This window comes from Balaenoptera physalus (genome assembly GCF_965194825.1).
Source record: "Balaenoptera physalus genome assembly, chromosome: X".
In the NCBI taxonomy this organism is placed as follows: Eukaryota; Metazoa; Chordata; class Mammalia; order Artiodactyla; family Balaenopteridae; genus Balaenoptera; species Balaenoptera physalus.
The window spans coordinates 118,834,054-118,858,917 of record NC_138903.1 but is presented as its reverse complement, the minus strand read 5'-3'; the positions used below and the strand labels follow the sequence as shown (position 1 = coordinate 118,858,917).

The 24,864-nt window shown below is 40.1% G+C and overlaps 1 protein-coding gene across 8 annotated transcripts in view; it reads left to right on the top strand.

Moving 5' to 3' along the window:
• ARHGEF6 (Rac/Cdc42 guanine nucleotide exchange factor 6) overlaps positions 1 to 24,864 on the top strand; it is a 107,286-nt gene that overhangs the window by 68,478 nt on the left and 13,944 nt on the right. For 4 of the 8 annotated variants that reach the window (XM_082445307.1, XM_082445300.1, XM_082445306.1 and 1 more), the window contains 8 exons: positions 11,527 to 11,665; positions 14,387 to 14,446; positions 16,424 to 16,570; positions 19,376 to 19,462; positions 20,270 to 20,348; positions 21,376 to 21,521; positions 22,576 to 22,713; positions 24,274 to 24,294. In XM_082445307.1, the coding sequence (XP_082301433.1) occupies positions 11,527 to 11,665; positions 14,387 to 14,446; positions 16,424 to 16,570; positions 19,376 to 19,462; positions 20,270 to 20,348; positions 21,376 to 21,521; positions 22,576 to 22,713; positions 24,274 to 24,294 (817 nt within the window). The remainder of the gene's footprint in view (positions 1 to 11,526; positions 11,666 to 14,386; positions 14,447 to 16,423; positions 16,571 to 19,375; positions 19,463 to 20,269; positions 20,349 to 21,375; positions 21,522 to 22,575; positions 22,714 to 24,273; positions 24,295 to 24,864) is intronic. The other 4 variants (XM_082445301.1, XM_082445302.1, XM_082445303.1 and 1 more) reach the window with 4 other exon arrangements.

Below are 24,864 nucleotides of genomic sequence, written 5' to 3'. Positions count from 1 at the left end.
AGGAAGAACAACACACAGAGGCTCTTATGACTGAACTCGGAGACTAGATTCAGAACCGACATGATTCTGGAGGCTGCTCAAGACTGAAAAGATTATTCTTCTCTTAATTTGACTTGTACTCCCAGACCCAGGCTGGAACAGTAGGTGACAACAACCCTCAGAAGTGATGGAAACTTTGACTTTGTCCTGGTTCATTAGGAGCTTGATTGGCTTTACAGAGCTGTTATGTAAGGGCATTTTGAAGGTAGAATTCAGTAGGTCCTACTTGAAGGTGAATTTTACTTCCCTGATGAAAGTTGTGAACTCTTGTGGAATAGCAAATATGGAAGTTGGAGTTTAAAGAAAGAGAAGCCATGACTCTGGATTATTTAGGCAAGTGGCTCAACTGCTTAGAGCTAATAATAACACTGACAATGTGCCAGGCACATGATGTAAAAGCCTATGAGGGAGTTACTATTATTACCATCTCTGCTTTACAGATAAGACATTAGAAGGTTAAGTAATCTGCCCAAGTACTCATAGCTGTTAAGTGATTGAGCCAGAATTAGAATCCAAGTCTGTCAGACTTCTGAAAAAATGTTTTTATTAAGACATGTATTTCACCTACAAAGTGAATAATCTAAATGCAAACTTAAAGAATTATCATAAAATGAGCACCATGTACCCACCACCCAGCTTAAGAAATAAAATTTTACCGTTTCTTTTTTAATATAATAACTTTATTGAGATATAACTCACATACCATACAATTCACCCGTTTAAAGTGTACAGTTAAATTATTTTTAGAAGGTTGTCTTCATTCTCCAAACAAACCTATACTCATTAGCTGTCACTCCCCATTGCCAGCCCAAGGCAACCACTAAAATACTTTATGTCACTATGGATTTGCTTATTCTGAACATTTCATTTAAGTGGACTCACACAACATATGGCCTTTTGTGTCGGGCTTCTTTCACTCAGCATAATGTTTTCAAGGTTCATGCATGTTGTTGCACTTAACAGTACATTGTTTCTTTAAATTGCCATACATACAGTGAAAAATATTTCATTGTATGGTTACCGTATATTGTTCTTCCATTCACCAGTTTGTGGACATATGGATTGTGAATGGTGCTACTATGAAGATTCATGTACAAGTCGTTGTGTAGACCTATGTTTTCATTTCTCTTGGGTAGGTACGTAGGAGTGAAATTGCTGGGTCATACGGTAACTCTGTATTTCACTTTTAGAGGAACTGTGAGACTGTTTTCCAAAGTGGCTGCACCAATTTATATTCCTACTAGCAGTTTACGACGGTTTCACTTTCTCCACATCCTCACCAACATTTGTTATCATCAGTCTTTTTGATTATAGCCATTCTAGAGGGTATGAAGTGACGATATCTCATTTTGATATTGATTTGCATTTCCCTAATGACTAATGATGTTGAGCATCTTTCATGGGCTTTATTGGCAATTGGTGTACCTTCATTTGGGGAAACGTCTATTCAGATCCTTCGCCTATTGTTAAATTGGGTTACTTGATTCATTACTGAGATATGATTCACATACCATAAATCCACCATTTTAAAGTGTAGAACTCAGTGGTTGCTAATATATTAGGTTGTGCAACCATCACCACTATTTAGGTCCAGAACATTTTCATCACCCCACAAAGAAACCCCTTACCCAGTAGCAGTCACTCTCCGTTTCTCTAAGGGCTAATGATGTTGAACATTTTTTCTCTCAAACCCTTTGTCCGTTTTTTTAGGTGGGTTATTCATCTTTTCATTGTTGAGTGGCAACATTTCTTTATATATTCTTCTTTATATACTCTTATCAGACGTGTGATTTGCAAAAAACTTCATTTTCTGGGTTTGCTTGGTATCTTTTGAAGCACAAAAGTTTTAATTTTAAGTTTAATTTTGATGACATCCAATGTATCTATTTTATCTATTTTGCTTATATTTTTGGTGTTATATCTAAAAAATTGTTGCCTAATCTAGGTTGTGAAGACTTATGCCTATCTAAGAATTTAATATTGTTAACTCAAGTTTAGCTCTTTAATCCTTCTTGAGTTAATTTTTACATATGATATGCGGTAGGGGTCCAACTTCATTCTTTTGCATGTGTATATCCAATTGTCCCAGCACCATTTGTTGATTTCTCTTCTTATAAATTTGTTATATTGTGTTTTATGTCACAGAATTGATAATGTTCAGTTCAACTACATCGTTACTAATTTTCGACCTGCTGGATTTCTTGATTACTGATAGACGGATGGATCACAATACTGGATCTATCTATTTCCCTTTGCAGTTCTATCACTTTTTAAAAATATTTATTTGTTTGTTTATTTTGGCTGTGCCACGTCTTAGTTGTGGCATCATTGTTTGTTTGTGAGTTGTTTTTTTTTTTGTCTGCGTTGGGTCTTCATTGCTACACGTGGGCTTTCTCTAGTTGAGGCGAGCAGGGGCTACTCTTTGTTGCGATGTGCGGGCTTCTCATTGCGGTGGCTTCTCTTGTTGCGGAGCCCGGGCTCTAGGCCTGTGGGCTTCAGTAGCTGCAGCACGTGGGCTCAGTAGTTGTGGCTCATGGACTCTAGAGTGCAGACTCAGTGGTTGTGGCGCACGAGCTTAGTTGCTCTGTGGCATGTGGGATCTTCCCGGACCAGGGCTCGAACCCATGTCCCGTGCATTGGCAGGCGGATTCGTTTTTTTTTTTTTTTACATCTTTATTGGAGTATAATTGCTTTACACTGGTGTGTTAGTTTCTGCTGTATGACAAAGTGAATCAGCTCTACGTATATGTATATCCCCATATCCCCTCCCTCTTGGGTCTCCCTCCCACACTCCCTATCCCACCCCTCTAGGTGGTCACCAAGCACCGAGCTGATCTCCCTGTGCTATGCGGCTGCTTCCCACTAGCTATCTATTTTACATTTGGTACTGTATATATGTCAATGCAACTCTCTCACTTCGTCCCAGCTTACCCTTTCCCCTCCCCGTGTCCTCAAGACCATTCTTCAGAACCATTTTTTTTTGATTCCATATATATGTGTTAGCATATGGTATTTGTTTTTCTCTTTCTGACTTACTTCACTCTGTATGAGCATGGACTAGCTTGACAATTAAAAACTCCCAGGGACCCAGTCTTGGGGAGACCAAAATTTTTGTGGGTTTTGCATCCAGGAACCCAAGCAGGTTCTCATGGAGAAGATCACAGAAAAATCCCATTTGAGTGGTCCTACCAGTTACTGGCTCCAGTGGCTTCTCCTCAGGGAAGTTGATCTCAGTTCTAATTCTTTGTGTTTGCCTGTCTTTCTAGATTTGAGGGTGGTGGTTTTCCCTGTGATCTCAATTCTCAGTGGATCTAAGAAAAGTAATTGATTTTCAGTTTGTTCAGTGTTTTTCTTGTTGCGAGGATGGTAATGATAACTTCTAAGCTCTTTGGATGTCAGAGCTGAAACCCAATGTCCTTTTATGGGTTTTTGAATTATTTTATTTTATTTTACTTTTTTAACCAATTTGTTTAACTTACATTTAGTAAATGTATAGAGTTGTGCAACCATCACCACAATCCAATTTAAGAACATTTCTGTCACAGAAGATCCCTTATGCCTATTGCAGTCAATCCCTGCTCTCACCCCCATGAATTATTTTTTTAGTGTTTGCTTTGAGGCTTTCCATATATATATCTTAACTTGTCTGAATCTGCTTCATGTTTACAGTAACTTAATTCTAGTGAGATATAAAAATGTTACTCCTAGTATACCTCTATTTCCACTTCCCTTTTTGTGCTACTGTTGTTATACACGTTATGTCTATATGTTATGAACCCAGTAATACATTGCCATTGTTATTATTATTATTATTTTAAATTTATTTATTTATTCATTTATTTAATTTTTGGCTGCATTGGGTCTTTGCTGCTGCACGTGGGTTTTCTCTAGTTGCTGAGAGCAGGGGCTACTCTTTGTTGTGGTGTGCAGGCTTCTCATTGAGGTGGCTTCTCTTGTTGCGGAGCACAGGCTCTAGGCGCACGGGCTTCAGTAGTTGTGGCTCACAGGCTTCAGTAGTTGTGGCTCGCAGGCTCTAGAGTGCAGGCTCAGTAGTCGTGGCGCACGGGCTTAGTTGCTCCGCGGCACGTGGGATCCTCCCGGACCAGGGCTCGAACCCGTGTCCCCTGCATTGGCAGGTGGATTCACAACCACTGCACCACCAGGGAAGCCCGCCATCGTTATTAATAATATAATTTTCTATTAATGAAACTGAGAGAAGAGAGGAGAGTGAGGATATATTTATAGAATTTGTTTTATTAACATTCTTATTTACTGTTTGTGTGAGGTGATACCTCATTGTAGTTTTGATTTGCATTTCTCTAATAATTAGTGATGTTGAGCATCTTTCCATGTGCCTGTTGGCCATCTGTATGTCTTCTTCGGAGAAGTGTCTACTTAGGTCTTCTGCCCATTTTTGGATTGGGTTGTTTGTTTTTTTGATATTGAGTTGTATGAGCTGTTTGTATATTTTGGAAATTAAGCCTTTGTCAGTCACATTGTTTGCAAATATTTTCTCTGTAGGTTGTCTTTTCATTTTGTTGATGGTTTCCTTTGCTGTGCAAAAGGTTAAAGTTTGATTAGGTCCCATTTGTTTATTTTTGCTTTTATTTCTATTGCCTTGGGAGACTGACCTAAGGAAACATTAGTACAATTTATGTCAGAGAATGTTTTGCCTATGTTCTCTTCTAGGAGTTTTATGATGTCCTGTCTTACATTTAAGTCTTTAAGCCATTTTGAGTTTATTTTTCTGTAGGGTGTGAGGGAGTGTTCTGACTTCATTGATTTACATGTGGCTGTCCAGCTTTCCCAACACTACCTATAGAAGAGACTGTCTTTTCTCCATTGTATATTCTTGCCTCCTTAGTCGAAGATTAATTGACCGTAGGCCTGTGGGTTTATTTCTGGGCTCTTTATTCTGGGGGTAGTTTTTTGAGACCAGTCTTTGAAATTTGCTCGTTCTCTCTACTGACCTAGCTGGCCTCTTGTGTAGCTTGTTGTTCTTAATTAAGAGGACCAGCCTTCTCTCATTTGCTTACCACCAAAATCTTCATTGCTTTTGCAAGAGACCTTAGGCTTGAATTTCCCCACACTGTTTTTCAACTAGAACCAATTCCTTTGAGGAAAGCTCTCTGTTCCTATAGTCTGTCTGCCTCTCCCCTGGGCAAAATCTTTGAGCCACTACTCTGGGTGCTGGGCAGGGCAGTAGCCTCTGGTCTTCTCTGTTTACCTTTCCCAGCACAGAACCTCTACCCTACAAGCGAGCTGGGGTGAGGGTAATTTGGTGCCAGTATTTTCAGCCTGCGTCCTCCCTCTCCATCCAACCTCTCAGCCACATTCACTAGGCATTCAGCATCTTCAACTCAGAGCTGAAGCAGTTGAGATACGCTAGTGAGATATTGTGTCCTTGGGTTGGGAGTTGAGGGCAGAGGGAGCCCTCTCTTCTTGTCCACACTTGCCTGGAGTGCCTTCTGGCAAACTGAGCCAGGAGGAGGGAGGAGGGAGAGAGGGAGAGAGCAGGTCATGGCTCAAATACCAAGCTCTCCCTGTTCTTACTGAGTTTTAGAATATTTTCTTGAATAAATGTTTTCTTCATTTACCAGATGTCATTGGAACACTTTCTAGAGACTTTAAACGGTTGTTTTTATAGGTTCCACTAGCTCTGCTTGTTTCCCCGGGGGATGGGTCCACGTAGCATCTCATGCCACCATCCCCTTCATGCCACTCCTTGATGTCAGCCTAAAAACTTTTCCCACTTTTATATTGTCTCAGTTTACAGTTCTGCCACTTAGAAGCTGTGTTACCCAGGGTGATTCACTTAATATTTAAGCCTTAGTTTCCTCACTTGTAAAATGAGGATAAAATCACCTACCTTGCAGGGTTGGTGTGAGGATTCAATGAAATAATGTGTACCAAGTACCCGGCATATAGCATAAGGTACTTGCTGCCACCTCCCATGTCTGCTTTATTCATCTTCTACCAGCTTCTCGTTGTTTTTTAGAAAAAAAATTATGCAATATTTCAAGCATACAAAGAACAGAGATAAAATAAAGTACACCCACGTACCCACCATTCAGCTTAAGAATCAAATTATAGCTGCAATTGGAGTCCTGTGTATACTTTCCAATATTTCCTTCTCCTCCCTCCCTCCCCCGAGGGAACCTCAGTCCTGAATTTGTTTTTATTATTTCCAGGAATGTTTTCATACTTCACTACTTATCTTCAATAAAGAAAAATATGGTTCAGAGGCATTTTTCCTGTGATGGCTATGTAAACATCCTGTGTGGCTAAGGGTAAATTTCTTAATGCCAATGAAAAGAGATCCCATCATGTTAGCTTGCCATGTATATGAGCACGTATTCTTTTTCTTCTGATCTGAGAACAGCAATTCTGGATAAATACCAGAAAGAAATGGTGTACCTCAGATGGCAGACTTTTGTAGTGTTTAGAGAATTTTCTGTTGTAATTCTGTGTGCTAAAATACTACTGACTCTGTATTTACCCATGTTAGGAGTTTAAAGTATAAATGACAGTAGAGATTCCTTCAAACATTATGATTTAAAGTTTGTTGCACAGTTAATTGAAAGATTCTCAACTTTGGGGGGAAATTATTATATCCTGTTCGCTTGATTTTGGTTAGTGATTTTTTTTAATTGAAGTATAGTTATTTACAGTGTTTCAGGTGTACAGCAAAGTGATTCAGTGTACATATATTTATGTATAGATATAGATATATATTCTTTTTCAGATTCTTTTCCATTATAAGTTATTACAAGATATTGAATATAGTTCCCTGTGCTATACAGTAGGTCCTTGTTTATCTATTTTATAAATGGTTAGTGATTTTTTTGGAGAATTTTATATCCCTTGAAATGATGGAAGACTCACTGGAGTCCCATAGAACTGAATTTTTATCTTAGTGGTTTATTTACATGTAAGGAATGAAAATTAAATTCAAATACTTGGGGCTATCCTCAGAGGTGCTTCTAATATAATCTCAGCTATTTTCTAGGCATCTTGTTGTAATTTATACTGACATACTAGAGGCAAAGCATAGTTGAGTGAAATTCTCAGAAAATTCAGATTAAAATCCTGTTTTATATGAAGATTTCAGCTGAAATAGGGACATTGGTGGATTTCTGCTAAAGCTGTAGATGCTTAGAAGCGGGAAAATCTCTGAGTCAGAGCAAGCCAGGTAGGTGAACTTCTTCATTTCGGCCGGCAGGTAGCAGTATCATACTAGAAATGCTTGTAACGATTGCCAATGAGACCAGACGCAGCCTGAAAATTGTATGACTGTGTGTTGGTGCCTTGTGAAAAGTGCAGTGATGCATTATCTGAATTTGGAGATATAAGCAGACCCCAATCTTGATATGTTTGTTCCCCATATTTACATATATTTGAATGACTGCCCCAGTCTTTTGCTCGGCCCTGGGTGAGGTCTTTCGGGATTTCCCCTCTCTCTCCCCTTCTGGCTTGCTATTGTGGCTCTTATTTCTTCCTGGGAGTAACTTCACCCTTACAAAAATACCCACTTCTCTCCCGTGCTTCGTTGTGGCATCCATCCTTTTCACAAGGGAGAGGAACCCAGCAGCGTGAAAAGACAGAGGGGGGAGAGGAGGAGAGAGTTAGCGCCGAGGCAGATCTGGACCTCACTTCCGGCTCTATTGCGGCGACTACCACAAACACCACGTGTTCTTTTCCTCTTGTTAGTTTTATTCACTCTCTGTTTACCACTGTTGTCAGCAACGAAGACTTTGAGAAAAACTCAGAGCTGTGTACTTGCTTCCGGGACGAAGCACATAGGAAAAATTCTGAGACTAGGTTCTGTTCTGTCTTTGAGGAACCAGGGAAGGGAGCAAGTGAGACTGACCACAGACAAAAAGTGGTGGGGAAGAAGGAGGCAGCCTAGTTTCTGGGACTGGATCAGTGAAGAAAGGGCTGAGTGAGATCCACCCAACCCAGTGTGAGCGGCAACCCCGGGGATTTTCCACTGGCCACGCCCAGCCCCCCAGCTCCTCATGCCTCACCTCCCCTTTCCAGACCACAGTGATTCCCACGAAAGGCTGGTGGCGAGAGAGTGAGGCGAAGAGGGGGGAAAATCTGGTCCTTTTCTAGCTGCTCTAGTTAGAGTTACCATCGTTCAAAGTGGAAATCTATGCAAAGATTCTACACAAACACTGTTATATGAGATGGTTAAGCCCTGTAGTGTTATTATAATGTATGATACTTTTCTTCAGTTTTCCAGCCCAACCTAGAATATACCAGAGCCCCATCCACCATGCATTCTATAAGGGTATGTTGAGTTTCAAACAACATTCATACATTGAAAACTGCTTCTATTGTATCACATCACATAGACAGAACCTGTTAAACTTGAAAAGCACTTCAAACAGGCTGTATAAAACGTAAAAGCTGCATTTGAAAGACAGATTGTGTTTTGGTATAACGATATATATTTGCATGTTATATTTGTGTATGATATTAATTTGTGCATTAAATTTATTTGGCTAAGTAAAATGTGTCTTTGAGGATCTATTTATCATAATGGGCAGTGGCTTTATAAGGCAGTTTTGTTCTTTTGTTGCACTAGTCTAATGTTACTTTTTCCCCAATAGCCAGTGTTTTATTCTGATAGTGATCTCACGTTATATTGAAAAAATTTTTAAAATTCTTTTGTAATATTTAACAAGCCTAGAAGTTAGAATGCTGCATGGAAAGTAATAAAGTACACGTTAGCATTTGCTTGTAATTGTTTGTAACCCTTGTATCAATTAGAGTAGAACGTTGAGGATGCAGGTAGTGATTTACTCATGGAAAGGAAAAAATAAGACTTGTTTACCAAATTGAAAAGAAATTAGGAAAGTGATTTTCTCAAAATTACATACTCAAATGCACTCTCCAACTTCGAGTTATTTTCCTAATTATATTTTATATGTGATGATTATTTTTTAGTCTAAGCCAAATCTGACCCAGAGGCAGGTTAACCTGTGTTTCCCTAGTCGCTTGCATTAAGCACTATTTCTTTTTTAAAAATTTTTATTGAAATCTAGTTGATTTACAATGTTGTGTTAGTTTCAGGTATACAGCAAAGTAATTCAGTTATACATATAGATATATATTCTTTTTCATATTCTTTTCCATTATGATTTATTACAGGATATTGAATATAGTTCCCTGTGCTATATAGTAGGACCTTGTTGTTTATCTGTTTTATATATAGTAGTGTGTATCTGTTAATCCCAAACTCTTAATTTATCCCTTCCCTACCCCCTTTCCACTTTGGTAACCGTAAGTTTGTTTTCTATGTCTGTGAGTCTGTTTCTGTTTTGTAAATAAGTTCATTTGTGTCATATTTCAGATTCCACATTAAGTGATATCATATGATATTTGTCTTTCTCTGTCTGACTTACTTCACTTAGTATGATAATCTCTAGGTCCAAAACACTATTTCTTCTAGAAGTTCTCCCTGCATTATTCAAGTCAACTCAGCTCCCACCCTCCTTTTTTTCATGGTTTAGACCTCAGAGATGGTCCATGCCACTGCTGTGTTCCACATCAAGCATCAGACAGTAGTGATTTCCAACAGACCTGGGTATGAACCTTAACTTAGCTATTTACTTGCTTTCACTCACCCTTTCTGAGTCTTATGCTTCTCGTCTGTAAAATGAAGATAACACCTGTGTTGAAATGTTGTTGTGAATATTAAACAAGAACAAATGCATGCAGAGATCTTAGCATGAAAGATTTTAGTCTTATAAACCCCAATATTTAAGGTTCACAATTTTAGTAGGAAGTAGGTTTTATCTCTGCTTTACAAATGAGTCAGCTGAGGTTGGTAACTGATCAGGGTCACTGAATCTGTTTTATGATTTCAAGTCCAGGGCACTTCCCTCCCCTTGGCTGCTTCTGGAGCAAGACTGCAAAAACTGATAAAACAGGTAGCATTGATGGTTAGATGTGACCACTCAGATGAGATCTAGCTTCCGTGACATCCCTGTGATTCTGCGTGACTCAAGGTTGCTGTGTAGCAGCTGAAAAGATGTCTTTTTCTCTCCTGCTCGCAAAAGCCAAGCAGGGGGAGAGTATCTATAGTAGGGGCAACCTGCAACCCACCACACCCCCAAACCCCCTAGTAGGTTATCACTGATAGCAAGTTTTTTTGAACACAGCACAACTTTTTGTAACATGCCACAGTTGGGAACCGCTGTCGAAGATGTATTCTAGGAGAATAAGTAGGTCATTTGGTAGTAGAGGGTTCCTCTTGGAGAGGGATGAGAAGATTGGTGGGGCCAGTGGGAATCCAAAAAGTTAAGACTTGATCTTGCAGGCAATTGGAGGTTCCTGAGTCGGAAAGCAACAGGAGTAAAGTGGTGGTTTGCAGGGTGGTTCAGAAGCCAGAAAGCCTGGAAGCTGGGGGGTCCATTGGACTATTGCAGTGAACCAGACCGGAGAGATGAAGACCTGAGCCAAGTCAGTGGCAGTGGGAATGGAAAGGAATAAACAGGCACAAGAAGGCTTGTGACGGATTAGATATGCATGGGTGAGCAAGGAGGGGGAGGGGTCAAGAGATAAAGCAGGTTTCCTTCTTTAATTCTATTTTGCAGAAATATAAACTAAAATGATCTTGCAGCCCCAGGACTCAGTATCCTATTGGTGGAAAGGAGACAATCCAGAGGGTGATGAAGGGCAGAGAAAACCCAGGCTTAGACTTAGACATTTGCACAACATGCTTCCTAAGATATTAATACAGTCTTTTTTTTTTTGGCCACACCTCGCGGCTTGTGAGATCTTAGTTCCCCTACCAGGGATTGAACCTGGGCCCTCGGCAGTGAAAGCTCAGAGTCCCAACCACTGGACCGCCAGGGAATTCCCTACAGTCTTTTTTTTTTTTTTTAAAGCCGAGTTATTTGGGTAGGCTGCTGCACTGTTTTCAGATCCTAGGCTAAGTGATTAGTCATGCAAACATGCTGCTATCTGAATTTAGGACTTGATTCTGGCACATTACAAGTGGGTGTCCCAGTGATAGGGAGCACTTGGTGAGTTACTCCCCTTGGCATCTCATCAGCCAATAACTAGAATGTTTGCAGTGACTAAGAAAAGATTTTTTCAAATCTGACGTTGAGGTCATATGATAGATTGTATGCCCCATGCCTCTGGGTGCAGGCTTCTTAAGGGCAGGGGTTTTAGTTTTCTTCACGGCTGTATTCCCAACAGAGAACAGAGCCTGTCACTTAGTAGATGCTCAATAAATAATTGTTGGATGAGAAAATAAAGCCAGGGATCATAAGTGCCTGGTTCACCGCTGTAGCGCAGTGCTGTGTGCCATGCTGATTGAATTGAGTTGAAGTGCGTTGGGCAGCATTTGTGTTGGTGATACAAAATTTATTTGGTTTTCTGTGCTGTGAAATACAGGAAAATCATGTTCAGTTGGTAACTCTTTACATGGAATATTAAGCAGTAACAAAACTATATTCGTTCTTTTGCCAGTGATGATCTGGAACGATTTATGGAAAGTCAAGGTGCATCTAGCCCAGGTATCCTCATTTTAACAACAAGTCTCAGCAAACCTTTCATGCGACTGGAAAAGTATGTTACTCTCTTGCAAGAGTTGGAACGGCATATGGAGGTAAGGGAAGGCGAGCTATTTTAAGCTCCTGTACAAAGGGTGGGCCTCTGCTCTGGAGGAAGCAGCCAGTACCGCCTCCAAACTAGCCTTACTGAGGAGTTCAGAAAAAACCTGGGTTTCAAAATTTACTTGATCCAGTCTTCCCTCTTCCCGGGCTTTTAGTTTTCCTCTTTATGCAGCAAAATAAGAAGGGGACATTCTTTTTTTTTCCCCCCTCTGAAGATTTTTTTTAACTTATTTTTACTTCTTTTTTCCAGCTTTATTGAGGTATGATTGGCCAATAAAAATTGTATATATTTAGGTTGTACAACATGATTTTTTTAAAGGTGTACAATGTGATGATTTAATATACACATACATTGTAAAATCATGACCACAGTCACGTTAATTAACACATCCACCACCTCACATACCTACCTTTTTTTTTTTTAGTGAGAACTTTCAAGATCTTTTCTTTTCTTTTTTTTTTAAAGCAAATTTGAAGTATACAATACAGTATTATCAACTATAGTCACCATGCTGTACATTAGATCCCCAGGACTTATTCATCTAATAACTGAAAGATACCCATACTTTACTATTAAATATTCATGATCATTCTCCCTCCCCTCTCTTCTCCCAGCCCCCATCCTGTTGCTTCCTCAAGTCTCTGCTCACTGGTTGACTTAGGTTTTCTTCTGCCCTCTCATCTGTAGAGTTCTACAGAGAAGTCTTCCACCAAGAAATCTTCTGTTGCTCTGATATATGAACCAGCTTTCTTGTGGGAGCTAAACAAAGCAAAACAGCATCAGAAAATGTACAGAACATTTTTCATTATAGACAGGAATGTTTATCCCTAGAGCACTGTGGTCATTCAGCTTTCTGACTCTGGATTACAATGGAAGATTCTGGTATTTCTTTAAAGATGAATAAATGGGTCCACTCTCAGTTTCTCTCTTTATGCAGCCATACATCTCCATCAAAGCCCCCTCACATTTTTGTTTATAAATGTACAGTTTACTTGCAACAGCTGTAGCATAGCTATCACTTTTTCTAAATATTCAGATTTGCAATGAGGCCTGAGAATTGAATATTTTTGCCTCAAGAGCCCAAATCCTCTTTATTAAAAGCCAATCAGCAGGGGTAGCTTCTTGAGCCGTTCTTGTGTGATGGAGCATAGGGGATGGGGGCGGGTGAGGAGGGCCCGAGGGGTGAAGCTGCATTTACCCTACTTGTTCTTCCTGTGTCTGGGGAAAGGTTTTGAGGTTTGAAAGGGTTTGATTATCTTTAAAGAAAAAGGTTGCACGCTGCCGGTCTTGTCAGCATTTGTAAGGATTGAAAGCGTGTACTCTGAGCGAAAGCACATTCTCAAGTTCTTTGGCCTGCCGGAATGAAATTTCAGTTAGGGCCCAGGACGGTGTTGACCTCTGGATGGCTTTCCAAAAGCTAAACCTGTTCACTGAACCGTTTGAGGTTTGCCCCTCCTTGTTTATCACAAAAATCCAGAAACGAGTGGCCCCGGTTTCTGTAACTGCTCAGTGCTGAAGTGCAAATAGACACTTCATTTGAGGAAATAAAATCCCAGGAGCTCCTACTGCCTGGATCCTCTGTCTTGGCCCTTCTTGTCTCAGAGCCCGTTTCCATCCTGCTCCACGTGCTGTTGGTCACCTGCCTTTGGCTGCCTTTCATTTCCCACCATCAGATAATACGTACCCTGAGTACAAGTTCACCATCTGGTGAGACACTTTATCCAGCTTTCTGATCATTGAGTATGGCTGCTGGCTCATGGCAGAGTAGAACTTGAACCTCTCAATGATCAGCCGATTTGCAGAAGGATACATTTATAAAGGAGTACCACCTTTCTTTTCATAAGCAGTGCTGTTCTTGGCTTGGGTCAGACCCTTAGTCTACTCAGCTCTGTATTTTATCACCCAAAGCTGATTGAACAGCAGATTTTGTCTTCCTGTTACTGCAGCTGAATTCCAGAGGTTAGCTGGGCATCTCCCGCAAGGAGCCCTACTTTCCCTTCATAAACAGTCACGCAGATGTGGATTCCTCAAAGCCATTTTTGAACCTGTTCACTTTTCAGGGTTGTGAGTACCGTGGAATTGCAGACCAAATATAATCAGCTTGCTTAAGACGGAGCACATGGTATGAGACCTGGAATGTTTTCCCGTCTGCCATGTTGAGTCTGCTGAAAGAAAATGGAGGCGGTGTAGGAAATGAGATTGGATTGATTTCTCTCTAACCACCACTCTGTTTCTGCAATTCCCTACCTCTTGTCATTTACTAATAACATGACCTAATGATGCCCCCCCACATAATTATTATTTATTATCCACGGTATAACAGCAAAAAGGCAAATGGGAGCTCTTGCCTCGATAACTGTACCTAGTATGTTGTTACCAAATATATAATGTGTTCCCAGCCATCTTAATTTCTTCATCACCTAATCATTAGAGGTGCTGAGATTCCAAATGCTCAAATGCTGTTTGATTTTTTAATCTTCAAGTTAGCATACGGTAAAACTGACTTTTTTCTTTTGGGGTACAGGTCTATGATTTTTAACATGTGTGTAGATTCGAGTTGCCACCACTAATGTCTCGATACAGAACAATTCCATCATCCCTCAAAATGTCCTCTTTGGCTCTCTTTGCAGCCACACCCTCCTCCCACCCCTAACCCCTGCAATCACTGCTCTGTTCTCCTTTAATATTGTTTTAAAATGTATTCCTTTAATAGGATACGCATCCAGATCACCAGGATATTCTGAAAGCAATCATAGCATTCAAAACTCTCATGGTAGGTGATGCTCTAAAATTATAATTCTCCATTTTGTATGCTTTGTTCCTAAAAGAGTGACTTGTGTGTAATGTTTCTTTCCTTCTGCAAAGGTCTCTAGAGTGGAAACAATAAGCTCTAGTGACCGTATCGCAGTGATTGTTTCATTTAATGTTGTTTTCCAAACATCATGCTTACCTGTGAAAGGTTGCCAGGCTGAGGGCGTAAAGCACTCACATTTGAAGTCTCTGCCACATTAAGCATGGCTGTGTAGGTGGGGGGTTTCCTTTTGTCTCTTTGTCTTTACCCCCGTGTTACTCACCTTATGTCTGTGCAACTCGTCCTTCACTGATTGGCATCAATACCGGATTCATCTACTTAGGCCGAAAGGTGTGAGTCTATTCTTTGCATATGAAAAAGAAATCCTTCATCAAATCTAAAAGGAAAAAGAAACCCGACTAAAATACAATTGCTGTATATAGAGTGCTATCAAAGTTGCCTTTTATCTTGAATCTCGAGCACAATGGCTTAATGTCCTCTTGAACCCACTGATGTAAAACTGCTTGGTGGCATTTTAGGAGGAAAGAAAACGTTATTTGGGGTGATTGATTAAGTTGAGCTTAATTTTAGACATTTCTGTAGTACTCCAAGTGATGGGGATCACCGCTCAGTTATTGATTCTTGCTGTAAGGTTGCGATGCAACATTCACCATCACCTCGTTTTTATTGCTGTCAAAAGATCTGTACCTGACGTGTCCACAGTTAAACAGCAAGTTGAAGACCAGAGTGTAAGGTATCAGGTTAAAATTGCTGTTGTAGGTAAAAAATGGTGGAATATTGGCAGTTTGACATGGTTCAGCCTAATGGAACAGCCCGCTGAAACCCATGGCATTTATAATTATTTGTGTCCCTTCTCTTTTTTCCTGTGTAAATTGAATATAAAATGTCTCATTTGAAAAATGATATTTCATTCTAATCATTTTACATGTTGTAAAACTTGCTTTGATGGTTATAGTATACTTATTCCCATTCTAGGCCTCAAAAATATGTGTACAATGAATTTATTTCCTCAAGTTTCCGTTTACCTAAAAGGGGCAGCAGAGATTTTATAGAAAACACGCCCCAAAACACTATGATAGTCATTTGGAAACAGGAACATAACTAACCATATGCTTATTTTCATATTCGATTTGGAGTGAATACTGTTAAATTATTTTAAGATAACCACACATTTTCTGAAGCAGTGAGGTATATATGTACATAGTATATACTGTATACAAATATATAGTAGTCATATACCCCACATGTTATTTCTTGGCTTGTATTTTCAGTTTGTATTTGTGAAATTCAGTTGTATCTCTTTCTCCAATCCTTTTAGGGATAAAAATTAACTTAGTACTTTTTCATAGCAATCTACTACTGGTCCCAAAACAAAGTATAAGGCAGTGCGTATGTTTCACTATAAGATCAGTTTGATTCACTGTGGCATAAGGAGTTTACTTTTTCTCTTTTTCGATAACTCTTGGAGTCATTTTGTAAATTAAGATGTCACTTGGTTGGAAACTGAGTTAGAAAAATAAAATTGCTTTGTAACAAAGCACGATTTATGCAAAGGTAGACAAGATGGAGAGGAGCTGGAGCGAGCAGGGACACCAAGCACCAGATCTGAGCTTACTGGTCCTGTTGGATGTGATTCTGCTACTTGTCTTCCCTTACTCCGTGTGGGGAGGGAGAGGCAACCCCCTTCTACCACTTTATCTTGATGTTTTGCAAAATGAGAAGTGGCTCTTCCTTACAAAATGTTTAGGGGCTGAAGGCTAGAGATTTAAGGTAGTGGATCTTTCCATCTGTCCCGAACGGACCTGGTGATGGGACTCGTGATGAGGAATAGGGACTCAGCAGAAATCTGATAGACAAGAGCCACTTCTTACTTTAGCCTTGTTTTAGGTCTGTTTCAGAAGAATTCCTATTTCAGTATGTTGTGCTTTGGTTCTGTAGGGGCAGTGCCAAGATCTCAGAAAGAGAAAACAGCTGGAGTTGCAGATACTTTCGGAACCTATTCAGGCATGGGAAGGGGAGGATATTAAAACCTTGGGAAATGTGATCTTTATGTCACAAGTAATGGTGCAGTATGGAACATGTGAGGTAAGAGGTTTCAAATCTCAACACCCTTTCTTCCGTCTTTTGTATATTTCTTCCTTTATTTCTTCTTCCGTCAAGGTCAAATGCGCAAACTTTTCCCATCAGAAACTGAGCACCTGTTCTTTGCCCAGCCCACAGCACCAAGCAGAGTTCCATCACCAGGGACAGCCATGATCTCTGCCTTCAAAGAACTCATTGGAGACAGATTAAAACCCAAGCTGCAACTAAAAAACCAACCAAAATAGTCAATGCCACATCATGCCATCCCTACAATAGATTCCATAGAAGTTCAGAGAAGGGAGAGACCAAGAAAAGACTGTACGCAGATAGGACTTGAGGAGGGGGCAGTGAAGAGAGAGGGGGAAGATTTTGTGAGGGAGAGGTCATTCTTATCTCAGGAGAGAGCAGGAATGTGGCCTTTTTTCTTCAGCGCACTGAGGCAGCCAGTTTATTAGGAGCAGAGGAAGCATCCTGGGCAGAGTGAAAGAGCGAATTCATTGGGTTTGAGAGAGGCAGGTTGTGAAGAACCTCGGATGTCAGGCAAGGATAGTTCAGCTGGGCGCAGCAGGAAACCATGCAAGGCCTGAGTAGTAGAGAAACAGGGGTGAAACGAAAGGGGTGTTTCTGACAACCTGGCAGCTGTATATGTCAGCTAAACTGGAGGGGATGGGGCTAGAGACAGGCCAGCTGGGTTGGAAAGTGGTAAGTACCCACCCCAGGAAGGTGGTGGCAGAGAGAATGAAACTTAAGGGGCAAATATGAGACCTGTTTAGAAGGGAAAGCCTATAGGAAGTGGTGAGCCAGAGGCTAGAGGAGATGACGGATGTCATTGCAGACCTGGTAACTTTCAAGTGATGGTGGATATCCAGGAGGAGATGACTTGTAGGCAGCTGTTGAAACGGTATAGAAATGTGGGTAGGAGGTCAGAGTTAGAGGCAGAGGTTTACATGCCCCTGACAGATGTGCCTTCTTGGGAAGTAAATATCCAGAGAGAAGCACGGAAGCCTGAAGATGGATTATGTCTTTTAGGAAGGGAGCGGGGTAGGGGAAGAAGGTTGATTACATCACCTGGTGTGACTTATGGGGTATTACAATCGTCGTCTCCCTCCCCAGACATCTTCCTCTACTCCCTGACAGGTCTCTGTCAGAGATTCATTACTGTGAGTTAATGTGGTTACCAAAGGAGAAAGTGGGGAGGGATAAATTAGGAGTTTGGGATTAACAGATTCAAACGACTATACATAAAATAGATAAACAACAAGAACCTACTATATAGCACAGGGAACTATATTCAATATCTTGTAATAACCTAAAATGAAAAGAATCTGCAAAAGAATATGTATCTGAATCACTTTGCTGTACACTTGCAACATTGTAAATCAACTATACTTCAATTAAAAAATTGGAAAAAAAAAGCAATCTCATTTAAAATGCAGATACCCTGGGGAAGGTTAATGCAGTGACTCTAACAGTCTTTCATACCTTTGGGATAAACCTCTTGGGTAAAGCAAGGACGAATCAGTGCCGGAAAAAGAAGACAAAGCAGGGACTTCCCTGGCGGTCCAGTGGTTAAGACTGCACGCTTCCAGTGCAGGAGGCTGGGGTTCGATCCCTGGTTGGGGAACTAAGATCCCACATGCTGCGCGACGAGGCCAAAAGATTAAAAAAAGAAACAAACACAAAGCAGAAGATAGAGGAGAATCAGGGGAGTGTGGTGTGTCATGGAAATTCTAGGAGGAGCATTTGAAAATGGTCAGCCTGCTGAGTGCTGTAGAAGGGTCAGAGGTCAAAGAGTATGGAGACCGGGAAGAAGCCATTGGATTTCTCTAGAAGGCAGTGATTGAAGACTTTGAGAGAGCAGCAGGGGTGCAGTTAGAGAGGGATCAATGGGGAGAAAACGAAGGCAGCAAGTAATTTGGCAATAAAATGTCAAGAAATAGGGTGTTATGTCTAAGGAGCCACAGGGGCAAGTGAAAGCTTATGAAACGGACAGGAGATGTGCATATGCTAAAGGCAGCAGAAGAAGCCAGTTAGACAGGAGAGGCAGCTGGAAGCAAGAGCAGGAGATGAGACCAAGCAAGAGAAAGATGTGAGAGAACGCAGAACACTTGTTAGAAAAATTAGCCTTGAAAGGTTGCTCTTCTCAAGCGGGAGAAAGGAGACGGAGCCAGGCATGAGGATAATTGTAGCTAAGATGGCTGGACGCGCGAGCCCAGCGCAATCTTTGGCATCTACTCATTGCATATCTGTTTAAGGGGTTCAGAGAAGCCTTCGTGTGTAAAATTTCCTTTAGTGCCATTTTAAAAAGGGTTTCCTTCTTTGTTTTATATGGGTATAATAATTATTGTGTAGTTATTGATTAACGGTAATTTTAGGAAGAGTTTACCATACATGTTAGGGCATAATAAATTTCCTATCACCTGAAAACCCCTTTATTGGGCCACTTTTCAAAGTAAAATCATTTTCACTTTGGGAACACTGAGACTTACATTGTGCTCTGGTTGCAACTTGGGCAGGAAGGCATTAACTGCGTGACTTTTCAGGCTTACATGCTTGGGAAACAAGCATGGTTGTTTGTATTTAACTCTTATGTATAGGAAAGACACAGATAAACTGCGGGCCTATATCCATTTTCAAAGTAAAATTAAATGCGTTTTGTACTTTTAAGTTGGGTATCCTTTTTTAAAAAAAATCACTGTGTTTCATTGCCTTATATAAGATCTATGTTACAAAAATGATTCCAGAAATTCTTAATAAACAAAATGTGCAATTTATATTTTTCATTTAATCTTTTTCCTTCCACTTCAGGAAAAAGAAGAGCGGTACCTCATGTTATTTTCAAGTGTCTTGATAATGTTATCTGCAAGTCCTCGGATGAGTGGCTTTATCTATCAGGTTAGTAGATTTCATATAAAGCAAATAGCAAGACCTGTAATGAAAACAGGTTTCCATCCAGATGCAATATTTCCACTCCGGCATTAAAAGCTCCAGCCAGAAAAGACAGAATGTTCTGTCTGACCCTTCATGTAATTAAACAGTTTATAAGAGCAGATGTTCCTTCTCTCAGAGGCGTATGTGTTAGCATAATGAGTTTATCCTGAATGTCCACTGCTCTGGTTATAAGCTAGGTTATGAATGTGTAAATAGAAATTGAAGTCTGCAACTAGATGAATTAGCAACAGCATTTTCCAGGCCCATATCATATCATTATTGCTGAGAAAATATAAAGTTGAGACTTGCCCCTATGGTTGTCTTATTACAGTCACATCACGTGACTCAAGTTTCTGAGCTGGAAGTCATTCAGCTCCTTAGGAAATTCAACTTCCTTTAGTCTGCTCCCAAAACGCGGAGTATTATAAGTTACTGTTGCCTATCCTATCTTGGCCTAGCAATTACTAATTTTCATGAAATTCGAGTTTCTACTTTGTTTTCTGATTCTCAGGAAAATGTGTTAGAAAAGTAAACTGTGATTAAATCCTGACCTTATGGTTTAGGGTGTGTTAGCAAAACACAACCCACATTTTCCCCTTGCTTTCTTGTCTGATTGAAATTTAAAGTCGGGAAACATATTATCTATTGACAAACCAAAGAAATATGTCTCTCCATAATTCACCAGTGATTCCTCAGAGGGTCAGAAAATCTAATAAATAAGCAGAGACATGTATAACCACAGAATTAATGGGGATGTTCTTTTTCTGGTAGGGAAAAATACCAATAGCAGGAATGGTGGTGACTAGATTAGATGAAATTGAAGGGAATGACTACACATTTGAAATCACTGGTAGGTAATTTTCTCTTCTTCATGTAGCTACTTCAAATTCTTTTTGAAATGCAATGGGGTTTAAATAAATAAGTGCTATTATTTTCTGTTCTATAGTCCATGAGCAAGTTTTACATGGGCATGGCAAAGCATATTCCATTTTCTGGCTTAATTAGGCTACAGCGATAGCAGGGAAACCTCCTGGTCATTCAAAAGCCTCGGCTTCGCCATTGGTTTCAGTCTTCTCTTGCATAAGAGCTACTTGTTAGAGCTAAGAAATAACAAAATGGACCGATGTAAATGTAATTTTCTCTCTCTTCTGTCATCTGTTCCCTGGTGGCAGAGGAGCCAAAGATGTGGACTTTTATCAGCCATTTTATCACCAGCCTATGAATTAGCAAGATTTGGACATCTTTTTAAAAAATGCTGAAAAGCCATGAAACTTTGTTCACAAATTGAGCAAAATGCCACACCTCCATAATGCTCCGTGACACTTTGGCCTCTTGTCCCTTTTGCCAAACATGTGTGATATCCACCTGATGGCTGCACTTTTTGCACTGACACGACACGATGGCTAACACTGGGATGCTGGCCGCAGGCTTTACCCCCTTCTTTCCCAATAGGGAGCCCGAGATTTGGTGTTGGCCCAGAGATTGGAACCAGTCTTAGTTGGATCTTGCTTCATCTTTGATATTGGGTAGAGCAATACAATATTCTCATTTTAGACTATGAACTGGCTGGACCTTGTGCTTACATTTTTGGACTGTGAGTTTGTTTAGAGTGAAGTTTTATACTCCTTCCAAGATTCTGTAAGTGGTAGAAATCCAGGATGGTTTTATAAATCCGATATGGGCATTTATGTCTTGTCTTTATCATCAGAGCTTATCTGTTCTTGATAGACAAGTTTCAACAGGGTTAGCTCATAGGTATGAAAACGCCTGAAAATGGACACCCAAGTCCTAGCTGCAATGAAGTGTGTTTATGAATGAGGCAAGCTCAAGCTCCTCCTTGCCTTCTGTTTCCAAATGCTCCTAATCGGGTGATGCAGGTAACATGGTAGAGAGAATTGTGGTCCACTGCGGCAACAACCAGGACTTCCAGGACTGGCTAGAGCATCTGTACAGGCTGATCAGAGGACCCGCCTCTTGCAGTTCGTTATCCAAAACATCGTCGTCATCTTGTAGCGCTCATTCCGTAAGTAGTCCGTCTGTCCTGTCCAGGGATCATTGAGTCTCTTGTCAAATCCTGCCTGCTGAGGACTTAACAAGAAGTGGTGAGCATGCCCTTAGCCTTTGGATAGTCTGTATTTATAGGGTTTGAAGTACAGTCAAACCTCACTAATTCTGGTTTCTTGTTATGGAGGGAGACCCATCCCAATGAATGGAGTTTGACTTAAGAGGTGTGCAGCTTTGTTTGACAGTATTAAGGTACTCCAACTAACTGCTAGCAAAGTTCTTCTAGCCAGAAGTCCTGCTAAGATGTTTTAATGATAAACGGCATTTATTTTAATCAGCAACCATTACGTTCATGTTAATAATGTGCTAAGTCAAAGGAAAGAGTTTACCTTCGTAAGCACTTGAACGTCTCCACGCGGTCTCATTTATGCATCACGTTACCTCAGTAACCTTTAAGGGTGAACTTTGAGCGTCGTCTCCTTCCATTTTATCATAAATTTAGAGTTCACGGAATTTGAATTGATGAGATTTTACTGTACTTGCCGAGTATTGAAGATGTGCTGTGTTGTCTGTTAACACTCAAACCTGTGATGCCCAAATTCCAGTTTTGAGCACAGTGTGTGGTGGAAAGAACAAGGGCTTTTGGCACCCGATCTGGGTTCAAATCTTGGCTTTGCCAATTGCTGGCTGGTTACTTCACTTTGCTAACGTTTGTCTTAAGGTTTTCTCGGGAAATAACCTATTTAAGTGCCTAATTGAGTGCGACACACATGACCAAACTCATTAAATGTTGACTGTTACTCCACTTTCCTCCCTTAGAGGGGAGAAAACACCTGACTTGAGTGAAATTCCAGGACAGAGGGCGGGCAGGATCATGGGATGTGGAGTGAGTTTTGTGCTGTTCCTTAGAGACCCCAGAGTCTTGACTGGAAAACGCCAGTTCTCCAACTGGAGACTTGTTTTCCCATCTTTTCCTTTCTGGGGCTGCCTTTGCGGATGCAACGAAGCTATTGTTCTCTCAGTGTGTGGCCCAAGGGTCGGGTTCAGATGGCAGATTGCCAGCATCTCATCAGACATTTTCCCAGTCTTTTAGCTCTACCGGACAGCCCCGAGGACCCTTGGAGCCTCCTCAAATTATAAAACCGTGGAGCTTAAGTTGTCTGCGACCTGCACCTCCACTTAGACCATCAGCAGCGCTAGGTTATAAAGAGGTAATTTTGCTACATATGGTATAAAATGCTTCTGACAAGCTGATTTCATAGCTTATTACAAAGAGTTCTGTGGGAATGTGCTAGAATTGATGATAGGTGATACACGTCAGTCAATCTTGAATTGCCAGACTCAGTGATTTTTTTAAATTAATTTTCCATTTCCGCATTGTCCATCTACACATATTTCTTGAATATCCACAAGGTTTCTGTGCACTGCCTGAGTTTCCCTGGTCTCCCCCTGGAGTGCCTCTGGCTTGCCTTTATGATTATATGATAATTCTATAAATAGGTCATGATGTACACACATCTCAAACAAATACCACCTCATTACCATTGAATTGCTCACCAAGCAGTCCCAATTCTGCATTTTGAATCATTTTGATCTCTTAAACCAAATCAGTAAAAGTCTTATGGGACCAAGCCATGGGTCTGAACTATGAAAGTCTGAATTATTTGCTGCAGTTGGAAAGAGAAAAAGAATTTAATGAAAGGAGTGTCTTTTAAAAAGAGGCTTTTAAGCGACAACCCTAGAGGACATCTGATATTTGGGTAGAATGCGGATTTCAAGGTTTTCTTTTTTTTTTGTCTAGAAGCGGTAGTCAGGAAATGTCAGTCACTATCTTCTGTAACTGTGCGGAGTGTTACCTTTTCCATCCAAACGGTGGTTTTTTTTTTTTTTTACCCTAACAAGTTTCTCATCATTTCAGCTTTCGGAAAAGATCCTCATTTATTAGTAACTATTCTTTAAATAGGTCTTACCGAGTGCAGATTTAAGCCTGTGACAATTATGAGACGCGTGTTAGAATTATGGTGCAAAGGCAGCATATATTTTTGTGTCAAATGTGTGTTTTGATGAGTGACGCAGACTTAGCTCAATTTTGAGTTTTTGATTTAAAACTCCATGCTTCACTTAATTGTTTCACTTAATTATTGCCTCCAATTCTTAGTGCAGTAAAAGTAGGACAATATTTGGATATGGCAGGATTTTTTGATCCTTTCAACCTGACATGATAGGAGAAATAATCCTTGAGCTGAATCTTCATTATGTACCTCTATTCAGAATTTGGCCAGGAAACAGCTCCACAGGTTGACTTTGGAAATTGACCGGTGATTCCTGCAGTCATCCAATTTTCTCCTCTGATTACCTAAACCAGGAGTGCCACTTCATAGTTACCTAAGCCCCCTTTTTAATGATGGATATTTTGTAATTGTCAGTTACTAAGTTCAAATTAAGGTGAGCTTTGAAGGGTAAAGTTGACTTAATCCTTCACAGAACTAATCCATTAAAACTAAGGCATGATCACTTTGTTTCTGCTGGGAGATGTGTATTTCAGTTATTTTCAGCATTTGTTTTTCTGCACAGAACTGAATTCCTTGGGCTTTTGCATGATGATATTGCATCTGAAACTAATGTGGGAAACATGATGATATTCTCTCTGTGTAATTTATGATAACACTAACATTTCAAATGTTGTTTTAGAATTATTGATAAATGGATTTGGTCATTATAACCATCGACCTCTCACGCTCATCTTCTCTTTCTTTACATATTCACTTTAGAGGATGTCTTATATCTTAAAGGTAAGGGTAGAACGATATCTTTGGCGTACAGTGACATCATATAATGCTGTGCTGTAACCTTTGATGAATGAAGCTTTCCTTTATGCTTGTTTTGTCCCTTGTTACAATTGGTGGCTAAAATATGAAGATACAATTCTGACATGTAAGTACTTTCTTCAAAAAAGTAGGCTCTTGTGAAATATGTACGAAAATGTCATCTTATAATGCCTCTAAGATGTCTGTTTTCCATGGGGTTTTTTTATATGCTGTTTCTATTTTTCCTGTTATTTTTGTCACATGTGAGTTTTTCATGTCTGTCTGTTTTCAAGTCTAAGTGGATCACTGAGGCTAAGTGGAAGAAATTAAATTCTTTGTTGCAGTTATTTTTAAGGTAGTAATTGTTATCCATGCATCCTGTATATACATTGCATGGGAGATGGGAATAAGATGATCGCTGTTTACTCGGGTACTTAATGAGCACTTTTTTAGACCTGCTGGTTATTCATATGGCAAAGGCAAATCCAATAATTCATCTCTCTTTTATCTACTAATTAAAAATATGACTTTATAGATGTACGTTTAAGCTTGCTG